Here is a 17539-nt window from a genome sequence, read left to right on the forward strand (position 1 = left end):
CAAGGACTGTGGTTATTGATGCGAGTGGTGCATTGTTGCATTATCAGATGTAGGGATTAGAAAAACAAAACAATTTGGAATAAATAGTAATGGGATCATGAATGCACCGTTGTAAGTCGCTCTGGATAAGGGCATCTGCAAATGCCCCACATGCAAATGTAAATGGAACCAAAGGCTGATCTTTAGATAAGAGAGAGGCAAAACAATAAAGGCTAGGACAATAAAGAACACTTCAACAACAGAGACCAGGAAGTAGCAACTACCAGAAGCATAACTCTACATCTACAGCAGTTAGCAAATAATCCTTGCCAGTTTTGAGACCAGTGTTAACCTGATTGTGTGATGGACCTTAATACCAAAATCAACCCTAAGATGATACATTAAAAAAGTCACAATTAATAACATTAATATTACTAATATTTCCAACATTAATGATTAATCTTGGGCTGTGGTACTGGGAATGGTCTCACATTTGAATTAGCAGGGCTCCCTGAGTCATAAAATTACCACTGATGAATGAGGAACTGGATGCTTGGGACTGTACTGCCAGAAAAGCCTTTAAATTGTAGCTATAAGGCAGATATAACTACATGGCCAGCCAGCGTGAATACAAGGTGGGTGTTTAAAACGTGGTGGGTTAGTGAACATGCTGCCAAAATGTTATATTCTTACATTTATTAGAACAACTAAGTTGGACCAAACAGCTTTTTAAATTAAAGTCCGTTCCTTAATAGCTCAGCTGGGTGCTTATGGGGTCTAAAGCACAAGGCCACAACCTGGCCACTGCGTGCAAGTGCATATTAGCATTCTGACATTCTCATGAGTCAGTGTATTAGTCATGCAAGCTACATTCACCTTGTGTAGGAAGGGACTTCCTGTTCTCATCAACCAGATTACGACACAGCAGCCTCGCTAAATAATCAAGATGTGGGGGTGATTACAAGCAGTTTTGAAGGTGCCAATGGTAATGTACCGCACTGGTTTGCTTTGCTCTGCAATAATTGCTTTCCCCATTATACACTGACCATCTGCCTCCTCTCCGCTGCCCAGTCTGGGACTTCCTCTGCCAGTACACGGCTTTTTCACACATCCGCAAGACGTGTGAGAGTGGTTAAAAAGGGCCGCAAAATATCCATGGATACGCACTCCACTAATAGGTGTTCCTTTCTGTCACTTGTATATTTTTCTAACAACTTTCTGTGGTGTGTATTTATGTTCTTGGATTCAGGACAGGGAGATTTTTGTGTGTTATATCTAAATTTTTAATTACAGGACTATTTTGTACAAACATGGTTAATGCCTAATTTTTGCTCAATAAAAGAAATAAGGACGCATACTTGATAATTTGATTTGAGTGCTGAAGCTTTCCTCTACTGAGGTTTATATAGCACATTACATATACCATTCATTTCCATGAGATTAAGACAAATGTCGAAAAAAAATTCTTATACCATAGTTGCCAGTTACAGCTGATCATTTTAAGCCCAATAAATATTCAAACGTGGCCAAAAGCCCACAAAAGCTCCCTGTAAATTACTTGTCACAGCTGCTTAGACCACTGTAACCTACCAGCATAAAGCCATTCAATTACACAATTTGCTGATTAAGTGCAATTTTCTTTACAGCCAGAGCTACAACAATTTGTGTGGACTAATGGGCTGATGGAATGCTGTGGTCCAATAGATATGGGTCCGTGTTTAAAAGCTGCCCGAATAATATTTTACACATAAAGCAGAACCACCCAACCTGGCAACACTGGATTTAATTTAGGGTAATCTACTTGCAAAGAACTCAGCCCCCCTCTGTAACACTCACATTATTCACTACTGCTTTTTATTGCAGATTATTACTTGCTTCTAGGTTTTTTAAAATAGCTTAAGTCTAATTAATCAGTTTAACCATACAGTACAGGTTGTATCAGGGGGAGCGGTGTCTTTTATAGGTACTGGCTGGCTATTCCTTCCTTAATATAGTACTGAAGGGAACGCTGGAAGTCATTCTACATTGCTCAAGGCTCTCCTGAGACGCTGTGAAGCGGCCATTGCCATAATGCAGCAGAATTAGTTGTGAAAAATAATAAGAAAAAAAAACAGCATGCTGTGCGTTATGAACACAGTCGGTGCATGCTGCCCAGAGAGAGAGAGAGAGAGAGAGAGAAAGAGGAGGTGGGCTTTGAAGTTGCAGATGCCAAGTTTCTGGCAGCAGATCCCAGTATTTTTATCCATCATCCCTCTTTTTAAAAAATGTATGCATGCACAACGTCAGAAACGCGAGTTAACAGTGACACCGAGACGTGGCCCTGTTACTCACAACGCACATTTCATTGCACGGTATCTCCAGGAAGCAGGACGGGTAAGAGGAATTCCTCCTTGTGCTCGTAAGATCAGCCTGGCGGGGAGATGAGCGGCAGAGCTGCCTGACTGATGAGGTAATTAGGTGTTAATGTCGACTGCAGGGGTTCCGCTACCCAGGTGGGCTTTCCAGTTGCCCCTTAATGGAGCTTGTTAAGTTGCCTTGTGATCGACAGCCTCAAGGGCCCGCGTCAGGCTTAAGTGCACGGTGATGCACGCGCCACAGAAGCTCGCATAAGCACGTCTGTGTGGTTGCCAGTTTCACGTGCCACATGTGTACAAACACTGGTGTCACCGTCATCCAGCATTAAACACACAAACACCCGATACCCCCCCCCAATGATCTACACACATCACTTCCACCCACTTCATATTGTCTCTCTTGTCAACTGACAAAGAGGAGCTCGGTGTGGTTGTCAAGGGAACAGGCTCGGTTCAAATAAAGCCGTGTGAACAGACACTGACGTTGAGGTGCATCTGTTGCCACGTTGCACAGCGGAGCCAATGTTAGGACCCTACCGTCGATGAGGAAGGAGGAGGAATCGATCGGATCCATCTAATCTGGACAGATGTGATCTCCAGATGTGAGCCACCAAGAGCCCTCAATTATCTGTCATCATCTGTTAAACCATCATTTGTCTTAACCCACTCTGCAACGGCAATAATTGGGACGACTTCAGCGCCGGTGGACATGGCTGCTGTTACTGAAGAGAGTCGGGTGCGGAGCTTTGCAGACACCGTGGGACAGATCATTGACACTGATTATTGATTACTGGGCGGAAAGCTGATGGACTTTTATCCACTTTTTAACACCGCGGTTACGCCGGCCACAAGCGCACAATAGACAGCAGGCTTGCGGGGCCATGTGCCATGGTTGATTATAGGTGGATTATAGGTTACAGCATATACCAGACACCCTTATCCAGAGCGACTTACAACCAGTAGTTACAGGGACAGCCCCCCCCCAACCCCCCTGGGGACGCTCAGGGTTAAGTGTCTTGCTCAGGGACACAAGTGGGTAGTAAGTGGGATTTGAACCTGGGTCTTCTGGTTCATAGGTGAGTGTGTTACCCACTAGGCTACTACCACCCTATATCCAAAGAGATGGCGTGAGAGAGAGAGAGAGAGAGAGAGAGACAGCGAGCAAGAGACAGCAAGAGTAGGAGTAGAACACGAACGCGTAAGATCAGCAGACGCCAGCGCAGAAAGAAGCTAGAGCCGTTACGTAAACGCTTTCACTGCGCTTTGGCAGCGACGTGACGGGGGCAGGCCGAGCGGCAGCAGAGGGGTCTTGCCGGTCACCGCGAGGGCCGTGTCCCCGCTCAGAGGAGCAGCATGTGTCACTCCGTTTGGCAACCTTAGAGCCGCCCCCTTCCGGCACACCGTTCAATTAATGCTTCTCATGGGGAGGACCAGTAAAGGACCGTTAACAAAAGCCATATTAGAGAGAACACACACACTCAACACTCTGATCTTTGAGCACCGTGGGCTTGTTTCTGGCCCCACGCGAGCCTCTGTTCGTTTCTTCTCGGTAAAAGTGACCGTTGGATCCGTTGACATCTTTCCTTCTCTCTCCATGACCATGACAGTTTGTTTCGAAGCGGCTCCAAGCCTCGACCCGTCTCCCTCCTCCACCACAGGTTGGAGAAACTATGGCACCATGGAGCCACGCGGGACCTTTCCTTCACACACTTCCCCCGAGGAGGGCGAGAGTGTGAGACACCCACCAACCAACAAGCCCAACAAAAGCGGCGCACGGCGGCGCAGACCTTCTACACGGCAGTTTCGCCGTGGCCACGCAAGACAAAGGAATAAAGCTGAGGCAAACAGAAGAAGAAGAAGAGGAGGAAGGAGCCATGGGAAGGGATGGGCTGGTCTTCCTCGTTCTCTCCAGCCTGACTTTCCCGCTCTCTCGTTCTCTCGCTCTCTCGTTCTCTCGTTCCCTGAGCAAGCAGAAGAGTCGAGGCGCATTCTTACCTTTGTGGTCACAATGCAGAGACAGTCCATGGTAGTGGGGACGAACAGGTGGGGTTCGATTCGACTCCCAACCCCCCCGGAACAGAGGGCTGAGACCCCGCTGCCCTCTCCCCAGCCAGCCCCCCTCTCTCTCTCTCTCTCTCGCTCTCTCTCTGCCTCGTTCTCTCTTCCTGTCTTTCCCCCCTTTTTCTCTTCTTCCTTCTATCTCTTTTTTGACTGACTGAACCAGGGAGGGAAAGGGAGGTTGAAGGGAGGGGGGAAACGTAAAGAGGGAGGGACAGAAGAGAAGGAGCAAGGGAGCGAGAGGGAGAGACGGAGAGCTTGGCAAATCTACGGGGGACAGAGCAGGGGGTGAGAGCTACTTTCTGAATGAGAGTCGTGGAGGGGAAGAAAAGATGTGGTGGAGGGAGGAATGAAGAGATGGATAAAAGAAAAGTGGCTATGAAGGGGGGATGAATGGACAAAAAAAATGGACAGAGGGGAAGATGAAGGTAGAGAGGAGAGGTGACGAGGGTAAAGAGAAAGGGAATCGCTCCGCTCCGCGAGAAAAGAGGAAAGAGACGGTGAAACAGCAAAGGATGAGGAGAGAGCGGAGGGAGGGGACGGAGGGCGAGCGAGAGCGCACGAGAGAGAGAGAGAGAGAAGACAGAAGGAATTAGACCGAGAGGAGATGTGTGAGAGCAGTGGAGAAAGAGTGGGGATTATGTATGCATCAGAGGCACATCAAACAATCACCACGTACCGAACTGCCACCAACGGAGGAGGAAAAAAGAGAAAAGGAGTCACTGAATGATTGGGGGGGGGGATCTGTGGCTGTCATGGCATTCTGCAGCTGTTGCCTTAGCAATGGTGCAGTTGTTGCCGTGGCAATAGCGATGGTTGTTGTCATGTGGTCCTCCGCGGTCGTGGATAGGGGTCTGTGGGGCTGCGTGGCTACAGCGCTGTACTGGCCGGGAATTTACAGTTACCTGTAGGTGCATTTAAAGTATATTATTTAAAGACAACACACAGCGTCTATTTAGTGTAAGTATCTTGTAAATCCGAGAGAAGAGAAGAGAAGCAATGGAAAGAAAGAAAGAAAGAAAGAAAGAAAGAAAGAAAGAAAGAAAGAAAGAAAGAAAGAAAGAAAGAAAGAAGCTTTTGGACAACGGGGCTATTTTTAGTGGAGCCGTCATCTAACACTCTTGCACTTTTTTTCACCATTTGGTGGATCTGTGCTGGGAAACAGAAAACAAGTCACTCACTCTCAGAAAAGATGGATCTGCTCTGCAGATAGAGCAGCAAAGTGAGGCATGGACGAGTGGGAGGAGGAGGAGGAGGAGGAGGAGGGATGAGTAGAAGACTGTCAGTAGCCATGCTGTGAAGTGCACACATGAGGCTGGTCTGCAGAAGGACCAATTGGGCTCTTGTGTGGACTGGCAGCACAGCAGACTTCGCCTTTAAGACACGCGATCGTACCATTTGTGGGCTCGCTGATGGGGGCTGAGGGGGCGGGTGAAGGCTGAGAACCCCTGATTCATCAGCTCTGTCGAAGCACAAATCTGTACTCAACACCCACCCATGTTGCCAGTACCCACCCCAACACAGCGCAATGGTGCAGCGATGAAGCAATTCTCAACCATGAGCGCAACCCTATTCCCTGGGGTCAGGAGATCCAACCTCACACACACACACTGTTCCCAACATGTTACAGTGCATGAAGCCTTCGGCTCAGTTCACACTTAATTACATTCGCACAAAGTACCTGGCAAGTAGGCAGTTGAAATCACATCAGCCAAGTTCTGCACAGCACCTGGAGCCGCCCTGTACAGCAGGGGAGCCATGACCCGTGACCCAGACTACGAGCACAGGCAGAAGGATGAAAAGCTTACGTGCGCAAATCGTCATCTTCTGCAAATCTCAGGGCTAAAATGATCAGAATTGTTTTTAATTGAACTGAAAGGAAATTCAAAGGAGACCCACTGGTCATTTCAACAGGGTTACACATTAAAGTATAAACCGGCTACCCCCGTCAACGCTGTCATTTCTACACCGGCCCGTATCTAATTTAAAGTTATTGTTAAATGCCGGCTGTGAAATAACCTGCACATTTCTCCCATTATTTCAGATTTAAGTGACGGCCACGGTGTCCCCCGCTGTCACATGAATTGTGCAAAGGGTCGAGACACCATGGCAGTTGGTTTTTTTGAGTAGCTGTTGTTGCTCTTGACTCCCCTGAAAACCCTGTTGAAACTGCAGTGACTAAGAGACATGATTGCTTGTTCAGTTTTTAGAGATTAACAGCTTTAATATGGATATTTAGCAGTTTAGCTTGTTTCTGGCACACAGTTACGTAAAGATGCTAACAGTGCGAGCCTCGTGAGACTATGAACCGCTAATGTTATTCCAGTGAGATATATTTTGGACTCCTCAAAGTCAGCGGCCAAGGCTGGATTACTGAGCTCCCCATCCTGTACATCAGAAAACTCCATCAAACTGAGGAGAGACAAAAAAAACGATTAAAAAAGATTAACCATCTAACCACTGTTGCCTGAGGAAGAGGAACGAGGTACAACACAAGAAGTATGGCATAACCATGTTTCTGCGTGCCCTGCTGAAGACACCGTTAATCACGCCTATAGGCCACGCCCCCTAATAAAACCACCTATTATCATCATCTCCCCTCAGTTCAAAACCGCTCTTTGCCAAGCTAAGCAGCACCAGGGCGGGGCAACGTAGTGTTGTACCTCAGTCCTCCTCCTCAGGGAACAGTGGTTAAAAAACGTTTTTTTAAAAGTGAAGTGATTGTCACATGTGATTCACAGCAGCACAGCATACGGTGCACACAGTGAAATTTGTCCTCTGCATTTAACCCTTCACCCTTGGTGAGCAGTGGGCAGCCATGACAGGCGCCCAGGGAGCAGTGTGTGGGGACGGTGAGTAGGGAAGTAAGGGACATATATATACACGCCCATACCCAGCAGAACTGAACCAGAGGAACATGTGGGCCACTAAAAATTCCCCGAGGTGGCAGAAAGCACAGCGTTAGCCATCGAAGAGAAAAACCACATCCAGGCGATGGCCAAGTGGCAGCCGTGCAGATTGTCCCCCGCTGACCCTCCCCAAAAACGTGCACATTAGAAGCTGAGGAGATGGCCTCCACAAGCCAAGGCGACAGGCGCTGCTTTGACAGAGACACCAACAGCTGCTCACATGAACGAAATGAGTACGGAGCACATATGAAGTGAAAGTGAAGCGAATTGTCATTGTGAAGCACAGCACATGGTGCATAGAATGAAATGTTTCCTCTGCATTTAACCCATCAGCCATGAAAGGCGCCCGGGGAGCAGTGTGTGGGGACGCCGCTTTGCTCAGTGGCACCTCGGTGGTTTGGGTTTCGAACCGGCAACCTTCCGAGAGAATATGCATGGCCAGCGCAGAGAGCAGATCTCCAGACCCGGACATTTCCCACTTGTGGGACTAATAAAGGATCAGCTTATCTCTCCTCTTATATGATGTTTTCTGAGCTGGGGATAGCGAGCCCTTTTTCACATTTGCCGAAAACCTCAAATGCGTGCTGCTGTTCTTTCACTTTCACTGAAAAATCACCAACAGATCGTCAAAAACTGCAAGATCGAAGCAGGTCCAGTGCTGCTTCCAGGCATTTCGGTGATCTGGGTGAATCACGGTGTGAAAATACGTCTGCCATCAGTCAGGTCTATTGTAGTGAACCCATCCCCTGGCTGCAGGCCTGTAAGAAACGGCAAAACACACTGAAAATTGGACGTAAATTGGCCTGCGGGCGATGCGGTGGGGACCTCTGGCCTGCAGGTGGTTGCAAGAACAGTGAAAAATGTCATTTATTGTTTTATTCACATCACACGCAAACATGAAATGATCTTTTAATGCACAATACCCCCCCACCCCTGAGCACAGAGACTGGGTGAAGGACGAAAAGGTGCGAAAAGGTGAGGGGGTCCCACAACATGAACAGAGTGGCACTTTCTGCCAACAAATACTGGAGAGGCCGTGGTGTCTCCCGGTTTTAGCCTGGCGTCCCTACGGAGGCTGGGTGGGGTTTTGCGCTCCATGCCGACTGACTCCCGCTTGGGAGGTCCCTGTTTCAGCGGCACGATCCCTGCCGATGTGGAGCAGCCCGCTTCACCGGGATCGGTCTGCGGGTTTTTGATGGCTGCCTTGGCTTGCCATCCTGTCTGGGAAGGACACAGCAAGAGTTTCTTCTGCAACTCGAACTTTGTTAAAATGGCGCCAAGTGAATGGCTGAATAAATCCACTGAGGAAAGTTGCCCAATCGCGGCATGGCATGGCATGTCCAACAGGGTCAGTCTGCAGCCTCACTGTGATGGCTTTGAACCTCCACAACAACATCAACAACTGGGATGGGGTCTGATCCACCAGACGCTTCTGGCACTGCCTCCTGATCTGACAGCATGCCAAACCGGTAAAAATTTTCCTTCAACTGCTCAACAATTGATCAGAACATCACCACTTTTGCTCAGAACAAGTCTGAACAGGGTAGCACCATCACCTCCTGAGGCACCAATCTGTTTTGCGAGAACAGGTTCCAGGCTGTACAAAAGTCATTCTCCAGAACGGTGGTATAGGCCTAGTGGGTAACACACTCGCCTACAAACCAGAAGACCCAGGTTCAAACCCCACTTACCGCCCTAAGTTGCTCCCGGGGGGACTGTCCCTGTAACTGTATGTAAGTCGCTCTGGATAAGGGCGTCTGATAAATTCTGTAAATGAAAATGTAAAAATATTGGTGCTGCTATATTTAGGGGGTGGTAGTAGCCTAGTGGGTAACACACTCGCCTATGAACCAGAAGACCCAGGTTCAAATCCCACTTACTACCATTGTGTCCCTGAGCAGGACACTTAACCCTAAGTTGCTCCAGGCTGACTGTCCCTGTAACTACTGATTATAAGTCGCTCTGGATAAGGGCGTCCGATAAATGCCGTAAATGTAAATGTCCAGATTTTTCTCATCTCTTCCCAGTTGTCTTTGCTGCAGACTCTTTCTCTTATTATTCTTCACCCTGACAGCGTCCCACACCTCTGTAGTCTACCAACAGGTCACTGAACAGACCCCATAACGGGCACCAATTTTGCAACTGAGGCTTTAAACACAGTCCATTCAGACCCAATCTCCCTGACCTCATACTGAGATGTTTGGTTCCAGAGATGTTTTGTTCCCACATCTTGCCCCAGGTTCCTTCCCCGCTAGCAAGGTGACATATCACATACACAAAGCCAATTTCCACAGTGGAGTTCCAGTCTTTTTTGGTCTATCCTGCCACCTGTACCCCATCCTTCATCCAGAGTGTAGTGAACCCACACACTGATCCAAAGTCACCATTTTGGGTTACGTGGTAGCCTCATACCAGACGGGGCATCTTTCGATTTTTTTTGCATACTCACCAACAATTATTTGTCTGTCCTCTCATCTCAGACTAATTGACACTGAACGAAAAGAACTGCTGACTATGGCTGAATTTCTATTACAAGAGATACAAAAGCAATGTTTTCCAAATAAAAATAAAAAAAACAATCCAATAAAAAACACAATTGCCTTTAATTGCCCAAAATGTTTTGTGATGTTTCCATTAAAAATCGATTATATTTGCATTTTCAGTTTTCAGCACAGTTTAAGGGTTATTGGAATCGTGATATCATGCTAATTATGGCACCCTTTAGTCTTCAGATCTTTCACTAGTTCATCAAATCTTTCATTTGTCAGTTTTTTCCAGGTCTTTTTGATTATTAATGCTTATTAGATGTACAGTACAGACCAAAAGTTTGGACACACCTCATTCAATGTGTTTTCTTTATTTTCATGACCATTTACAGATTCTCACTGAAGGCATCAGAACTATAAATGTACTTAACAAAAAAAGGTGAAATAACTGAAAACATGTTTTATATTCTAGTTTCTTCAAAATAGCCGCCCTTTGGGTGGCAGTAGCCAAGTGGGTAACACACTCGCCTATGAACTAGAAGACCCAGGTTCAAACCCCACTTACTACCATTGTGTCCCTGAGCAAGAAACTTAAGTTGCTCCAGGGGGACTGTCCCTGTCACTACTGATTGTAAGTCGCTCTGGATAAGGGCATCTGATAAATGCTGTAAATGTAAATGTAATGTAAATGTTTGCTCTGATGACTGCTTTGCACACTCTTGGCATTCTCTCGATGAGCTTCAAGAGGTCGTCACCTGAAATGCTTTTCCAACAGTCTTGAAGGAGTTCCCAGAGGTGTTTAGCACTTGTTGGCCCCTTTGCCTTCACTCTGCGGTCCAGCTCACACCAAACCATCTCGATTGGGTTCAGGTCCGGTGACTGTGGAGGTCAGGTCTCCACTTTTTGTTAAGTACATAACTCCACATGTGTTCATTCATAGTTTTGATGCCTGATCACCCATGGTATTTTGGACTGAGCTCTGTGATACCCCCCTTACTGCAGTGTTTTCCCCTATCAGATTGCTCCCTCTAGTGGTGTTGCCATGGGAACTGCAGCCATCTTGCAAATCCCACAACAAAACCTGTTTGTTGCCATTTTAGAGTCAGTGTTTATTTTCTTAATACCACTTCACACGCACATTCAAATTTGCCACTGCTCACTAAGATGATGGGTTAAATGCAGCACAGCACACGGTGACACAAGGAAATGTGTCCTCTGCTATTAACCCGTCACCCTTGGTGAGAATTGGGCAGCCATGACAGGCACCCGGGGAGCAGTGCATGGGGACGGTGCTTTGCTCAGTGGCACCTTGTCTGTTCAGGGATTCGAACCGGCAACCCTCTGATTATGGGGCTGCTTCCTTAACTGCTAGGCCACCACTGCACCATGAGATTTTTTTTTTGGTGAAATTATTTATAATGTTCATTTAATGTTCCCCATCCAGCCAGTGCTTAATCAAATACAATACGACTGAAACTGTACAAGTGACACTGCTGGGGCAGCTGCGATGTGACATCTTTTGTTTTCTGCCACTGAACCAGTAAGCATTTAGTAGTTTTAGTTAGTTTTTGATTCACCTCAGGACAGCCACGTCAAAAGCATGTATGAAACACACCACACCGAATGCTGGTGTTTGAAAAGCATACCTGACAAAAAATATCAAAATAACCTAACTATGTGTATGAAGTGTACATACAAAAAAAAAGTAAAAGTCTGGGCATCCGGTGTAAATTTTTTGCCAAATCAATTGTTCAGATGGCCAAACCATTTAATGTGCCGTTTGATTTTTCTAAAATCTAAAAATCTAAATCTAACTGCAGAGCCCGGAGGTCAAAACTTAAAGCCTTTGCCTCCACAGTACACAGTACTCCCTGGCCGAATTTCCGGATTATTAACCGTGCAGTGATGTTAGCCATGGCCCAGCAGATGGCAGCAGTCAAACAGTTTCTCTAGGTTTGAGGCCGAACAGAGTACACGTCACGGAATGGGTACGTCTCAGGTATACCTGTTGTAAGGGACATTTGACGTTGATTTGTTTATTAAGCAAAATGGATTGTGGGAAAAATGCTTAAACAAAAAGGTCACTTCCCGTCCAGCCAACACTTAAGCAAATACAATACGACTGAAACTTAGCAACTGGACAAGTGTCACTGCTGGGGCAGCTACGATGTGACTGTTTTTGCCACCGAACCAGTAAGCATTAGGTTTTAGTTGCCAGCAAACCATGTTTCACGTTGTTCAAAATGCCAAAACACACAAACAAAACAGAAAGAAACTTTAAAAATGAGGGAAGAAAAAAAAAAGGAAAAAACAGAACCTTAAATTACATGAGCTAGTATTTTGTGCAAGAAGAGGACTACATTTCTCGGGCTAAATTCCACACTTTTGTAAAATTGATACCTTTTAGCAATATAGATAGTTTCTCTTTAAGAGAAAAATACAAAGGTCCAGCCAAATAGAGGTCTCCGGTTTAAAATGTGCTTCTCTCAGGTTCCCAGTAATTTAGAAGGATCAGAGGAAAGGCAGTCATTATTTCGCTGAAGTACAGAGGCTAGTAAAAAAAAAAATTTGCTTTTTTTACGTTGCATCCTTCAGGAGCCGCACCTTTTCCGTGATGGACTAGATTGGCGCATGTATGCAAATTACATTCAGTTCCTTAGGATGTTCTCTCTCTGGCACAGAAAAAAGGTGTTTCAGAAGAGTCAATTTTTGGTCCCTATTAAAAAAAAATAGCAAAGAACATTTAAATAACATTTTAAAAGTTCCAGGTAAGAAGATATGATAAGGTGAACGATCCAATGTTGTTGCCAGTTCACTTCTTGGAGGTTCCTTTGTGAAACACGTAGATCGGCCTCTGAAAACCTAAGAGAACAGTAAAGGGTTAATTTTTTCTAAAATATATTTTAATAATAATAATGATAATATTTAAAATCTGAACTATTTACATTTATTAGACACCCTTATCCAGAGCGACCAGTAGTGACAGGGAGAGTCCCCCTGGAGACACTCAGGGTTAAGAGTCTTGCTCAGGGACACAATGGTAGTAAATGGGGTTTGAACCTGGGAATTTGTGGTGAATGTGTTACCCACTAGGCTACTTATCTAATCTACTCTATTATAAACGATGAACCACCACCATGGGCACCCATGGTTTTACAGGTTAACACACACGTTTACAACAAGCTCTGAACTGCTGGCGGTCTCATGCCACTTCAGGGACCTATCAGAACTGATCCAATATTAGGTTAATAATTCTCAATATTTTAATACTTTTACAGCTTTCACCGAAGGTTTGTGGCTCTGCGATGATGTTGCTCTTTACATGTAGATTTGCAAGTGGTTTTAAAAACATGAAGTGAACTTACATTCTTCAAGACCCTCAAAGGAGTTGCATTATAGTTTTTTTTTTTTTTTTTGGAGGTTTGAAAATCACACATCAACCACACAGTTGGGGTTCTTCAAATATAAACACAACACTTAAACCAACTAACCTCTTGATAAGTTCTTGGAGGTTCCTAGGAGCTCATAGCCGGAGAAACCCACTTCTAAGGTCAGGTACAAGGCAAACTCATCCGGCATGAAACGGATGCTGTGATAATTCTTACAGATGGCCTCCTGAAATACAAAAAAAAAAAAGGCACAGACACCTCTTTACACAAAACCTAGAGAGGATGCTAATGTAAAGGCAACGAAAAAATATGAAAAAATTTAAATAGATTGATTGCAGTGGCAGCCCATGAATGCCTCCCACCCACTGCTGCTCACCGTGAGCTTCTTCCTCTTGGCGTACGACGACCACGGCTGAGGCTCCAGCACGAAGAGCCCCCCGGGCCGGAGGTGCCGGTAGACCCTCTGAAAGAAACGCTTCAGCCCGGCGTCACCCCAGTTCAGGTGGACCCACTTGGTGACGCTCAAGCAGAGGACGAGATCGTACTCCTCCTTCTGAGAGTGCAGCAGTTTGTCGTTCTCCAGAACGTAGTTCCCCTTTGGCACAAGAGAAACAGGAAGTTCTCGTCAGCACTGTATATACGGTTTGGCGGAACGAAAGAGGTTTGTTTCTTCATTGCTGAACAGGGGCAAGAAGATATAAAGGGGTCAGGCGGGTAAAATTAGCGCTGGTGATGTAGTGTCTCGCGTGTGAAGAATTTCTGCACCATTCACAAGGTGTCGCGAAGAAAACAAAGTTGACCGCGCCCGGCATCAGAAAATAAACTGCAACGCAACGGCGGGCCCCATCGGGAGGAGGTGCAAAACGCGGAATTACTCAGAGATTCACTGGCTGTGTACCGAGCAAATACAGGCGAGAATAGACGGTTCATAAAGCGGGTTAACAAACACGTCCACGAACGGCCATCTTACCCTGACAAAGGAGACGTTGGCCGGGAAGACCCCGGGGGAGTGGCTCGGGGTGGGTGGCAGGGGTGGGGCGGCGATGGGGCCCCTGGAAATGCGCAGGGAGACCGGGAACGCGTGACTGGCTTCCAGGGGGGCCGCCGGGCCCCCCTCCTCCATTTTCTCACTCAGCTCGGCACCGATCCCTCCGGGCCCCTGTGTTGCGGGGGCCGCGTCGACCTCTTCCTGGGCGGCATTCGGTTGGTGGCGCCGGGCCCGGTGGGCCTGCATCTCGGAGAGGTAGTGTCGGATGTTCTGCCTGGCTGCGTGGACCAGGCCTCCGTCGATGTCCAGCCCCACGATCCGCCGGGGCCTCCAGTTTTTGGCGATGGTCAACGTGAGGTGGCCCGTGTTGCACCCCAAGTCCAGCACGTCTTTGCCTTGGAACCACTCGGGTCTCAAGACGTGCACCCGGGGGTCCTCGCTTAGACCTGGATTGCGGTAGCCATAATATTTGTTGTAGTTTCCATATTGAAATTTTGCCTTCTGGTTTTGCTGGTTCTTGCGCTGGTTGGAGGGGTGCTGCAGCCGCCCAGAAAACCCAGAACTGGGCTGACCGTGCCGTCCTTGGCCCGGGGACGGGCCCTTTGCAAAATGTGAGCTCTTGGGGGCGGGTCCTGAAGCATTTTCCGACCTGCTGAGCATGCGTCTGCGCTTGCGCTGGCGGCCTGCGGGCTGGGGGCCGTGAGGAGCCGCAGACGATTCGTCTGGACCAGCGGTGGCTGCAGATGTGCCACTGGACGTGCCTGGAACATGGGGACTGGATCTACCCATGTCCCGTATGGAGGCGTCGGTAGACCGTGCCTCTGCAGCTGCCGTGGGGTTCAGGAGCGCTGCCCCCTCGGGGAGATGGCTGCCGCCAGTGCTGCACGGGAGGGAAGAGGACTGGGTCCCCTCTGCAGGTGTGGGCCCACCCTCGCCGGGCTTCTTCCCCTCAGGGTCGGAGAGGCTCAGCTGCCCCGACGCTCCTCCAGTTCCGCCATGATGGCGGTTGCGGTGCCTCTTCCGGCCACCGCTCTTCAGGGGGGACACCAGGAACCCGCCGTCCCCCATCACGCCACTGTTCAGGTTGAGGGGGTCTGTGATGTCCCTGGGGATGAGGATCTCCACCGGGTCTCTGCTCTTGGCCGGCAGCGGCGAGGACTTGGGCGTCTCCGCGTTCAACGCCCGGTTCACCTCCTCATCCATCAAGCTGTTGAGGTTGAGCGGGTCAAAGATGTTGCCTCCTAGCAGGAAGTTGGTGGGCAGGACCGGGCCGCTCTCAGAGTTGGCCCGTCGACGCCTCTTCCCAAAAATGGGGTGCTTGAAGCCCAAATTCATGGTGCTACGGCGCTTGTTAAGCCTGGGCTGATTCAGCTGCTGCTGTTTCTGCTGCTGCAATCCATTCTTGCCATCGGATACGTGGCCATCAGACGTCACCCCCTCCGTATCGCTCTTCGGCAGCGGGGCCGCGGACACCTCAGCATCCTCCGTGGCGTTGTCCCCATTGCTGTGCCTGGGGACGGTGACTCCCAGTATCACAGGGTCGCTCTGGACACTGTCAGTGGACTCCGGGAGCTGGCGGGATGGCGAGAGTGATATGGCTTCTCCTGAGACCCCCTTGCCCAGTAACACAGTCTCTTTGTCAACTGACATCTCGATCATCTTCCTCACAAGGCAGCGACTGATTCAGAAACGGCCCATGATCTGGAACGTTTGATGCACACATTAAACACACACACAATGCAATTTCCCAACAAGCTTCATATAGTCGTATGAACACTTACCCCTTGCTCCTTATTGGAAAAAGTAATGTTTGGAACACGTTTGGTCGTTCACGAAACGCCACCACATTTCTAGCTGCAGCAAATAAGCAGCAGCAGCGTGTGAGTTCCACGCTCTCTTACTACGAAGTCTGAGCTTATTATGAAAAATTCCACCCCCAGCACAGGAGCGTAAACGTCGCACGTACGTCAACAAGTGCGAAGCGAAGCAAGAACCCACCTTTTCTCTTTTTTTCGGTGCGTGCTGTGCGTGGCCCCGCCTCCGCAAAGCTGTTAGCGCGTTTGGTAATTAGCATAGGCCCGCCTCTGTGCGTGACGTCATCAGAGCGTTCATGAATAAATCGCTTCCACGGAAGAATGTACACGAAAAAGAAAAAAAAAAAAAGCCCAAAGACGCGAAGGCTCGCTACGAACAGTCCGATATCCGCTTTCTCCGCCTTCCCTTAAAGCGACACTGCCCGAGCCTCGCTGCCGCCTCGGTTAATTTGTCTATATCGACAGGAAGAAAAGCGTCGCGCCTGAAGCCCCGAACCGCGACACCATCCAGCCCCGCGACCGTCACTGTCTCCGCTCTAGCCACGTTATATCAGAACGCTAAACAAGTCAGTTGTTTGAATGACACACCCCTCTAAATTTTAGGTTGTTTTCGTGTTTAAAAAAAAATTAAAATGAAAGCGTCAACCAGCGCGGTAGTTCTGTGTGAGATTGTGTATGTTAGTGAGCTTGGTCTGGATATTTTTCCCCCCCTAGCCCCCAACTCCTACCGGATCTACTACACTAGACAACTTTCAGCTCATCTGCAGAATCTCACAGAGGGAACAAGCGTTTCGCCCGTTTATATACTCTCGCCGGAGCGCTGGACGACCGGACAAGCAGCCCGGCTGGCCAATGGAAGAGCAGTTTGCAGACGAAGATGCTAAGAACCGACCAATTGGCTTCCAGTCTAAGGATGGACTAGCCTCGCTAGCCCAGTTTTCCCTCACCATAGTCGTCCAAAGATGCGCCTGGCTGAAAACCAGCGCTCTGTTTCACACAATCTAACGTACGGTAAAAACAACGTCTGGAGTTTGGTGATCGTGTTTTAATCAATTAATTACATCAAACACATTTCTAAACCATGGCGCACGTGGCCCTAAATGAAAGCGGCATATTTGCCGCAGGCAGTGTAGGGTCTTACTAAATGCTTATCAAGTAAACAAATACATAAATCCCACGTTGAGCGGAGACGGCGCGCGCCGTGGGGACAAAAAAAAACAAGCTTGTGTGTGTTTCAGCAGATTTAGAAACAGGGCAGCTGCGGACACGGGACTAAAATAAACGGGCAACGATCCCGTTACCCTCCCCCTCACTTTACATGCACGCGGTCGTTCAAGGAAACGCCGCGGCACGCTGGGTAATGGAGTTTTCCCGTCACCGACCAGTGGCTGCAGAACGGACATGATGTAGAGTTATTATAGCTTCAGTTAGTCATACTTTCTCTCACAGGAAAGTATGTTATGAGTTTTATATATAAGAGATGGCGACGCCTGACCTTCGTGGTTATTCATATGAATACCAAGAGGAAGAGTAAAAATGGATCATATACCCTTGCGGCTGGC

The 17539-nt window shown here is 48.0% G+C and overlaps 1 protein-coding gene across 2 annotated transcripts; it reads right to left on the reverse strand.

Annotated features, from left to right (window-relative positions):
- Positions 1-11802: 11802 nt before the first annotated feature.
- mepcea (methylphosphate capping enzyme a) lies at positions 11803-16799 on the reverse strand. 2 transcript variants are annotated; one of them, XM_028983229.1, is made up of 6 exons: positions 16162-16798; positions 15945-16017; positions 14146-15864; positions 13552-13770; positions 13278-13401; positions 11803-12648 (listed from the first exon to the last, which is right to left on the reverse strand). In XM_028983229.1, exons 3-6 carry the CDS (start codon positions 15820-15822, stop codon positions 12599-12601), a joined length of 2070 nt encoding a protein of 689 aa, XP_028839062.1. In that variant the 5' UTR covers positions 15823-15864; positions 15945-16017; positions 16162-16798; the 3' UTR covers positions 11803-12598. The 2 variants fall into 2 exon arrangements, with proteins under 2 accessions (XP_028839062.1, XP_028839063.1); XM_028983230.1 differs by lacking the exon at positions 15945-16017 and having other exon boundaries at positions 16162-16799.
- Between the last annotated feature and the right edge of the window lie 740 nt (positions 16800-17539).

The sequence above is a fragment of the Denticeps clupeoides genome, chromosome 6 (genome assembly GCF_900700375.1).
Source record: "Denticeps clupeoides chromosome 6, fDenClu1.1, whole genome shotgun sequence".
Taxonomy (NCBI): domain Eukaryota; kingdom Metazoa; phylum Chordata; class Actinopteri; order Clupeiformes; family Denticipitidae; genus Denticeps; species Denticeps clupeoides.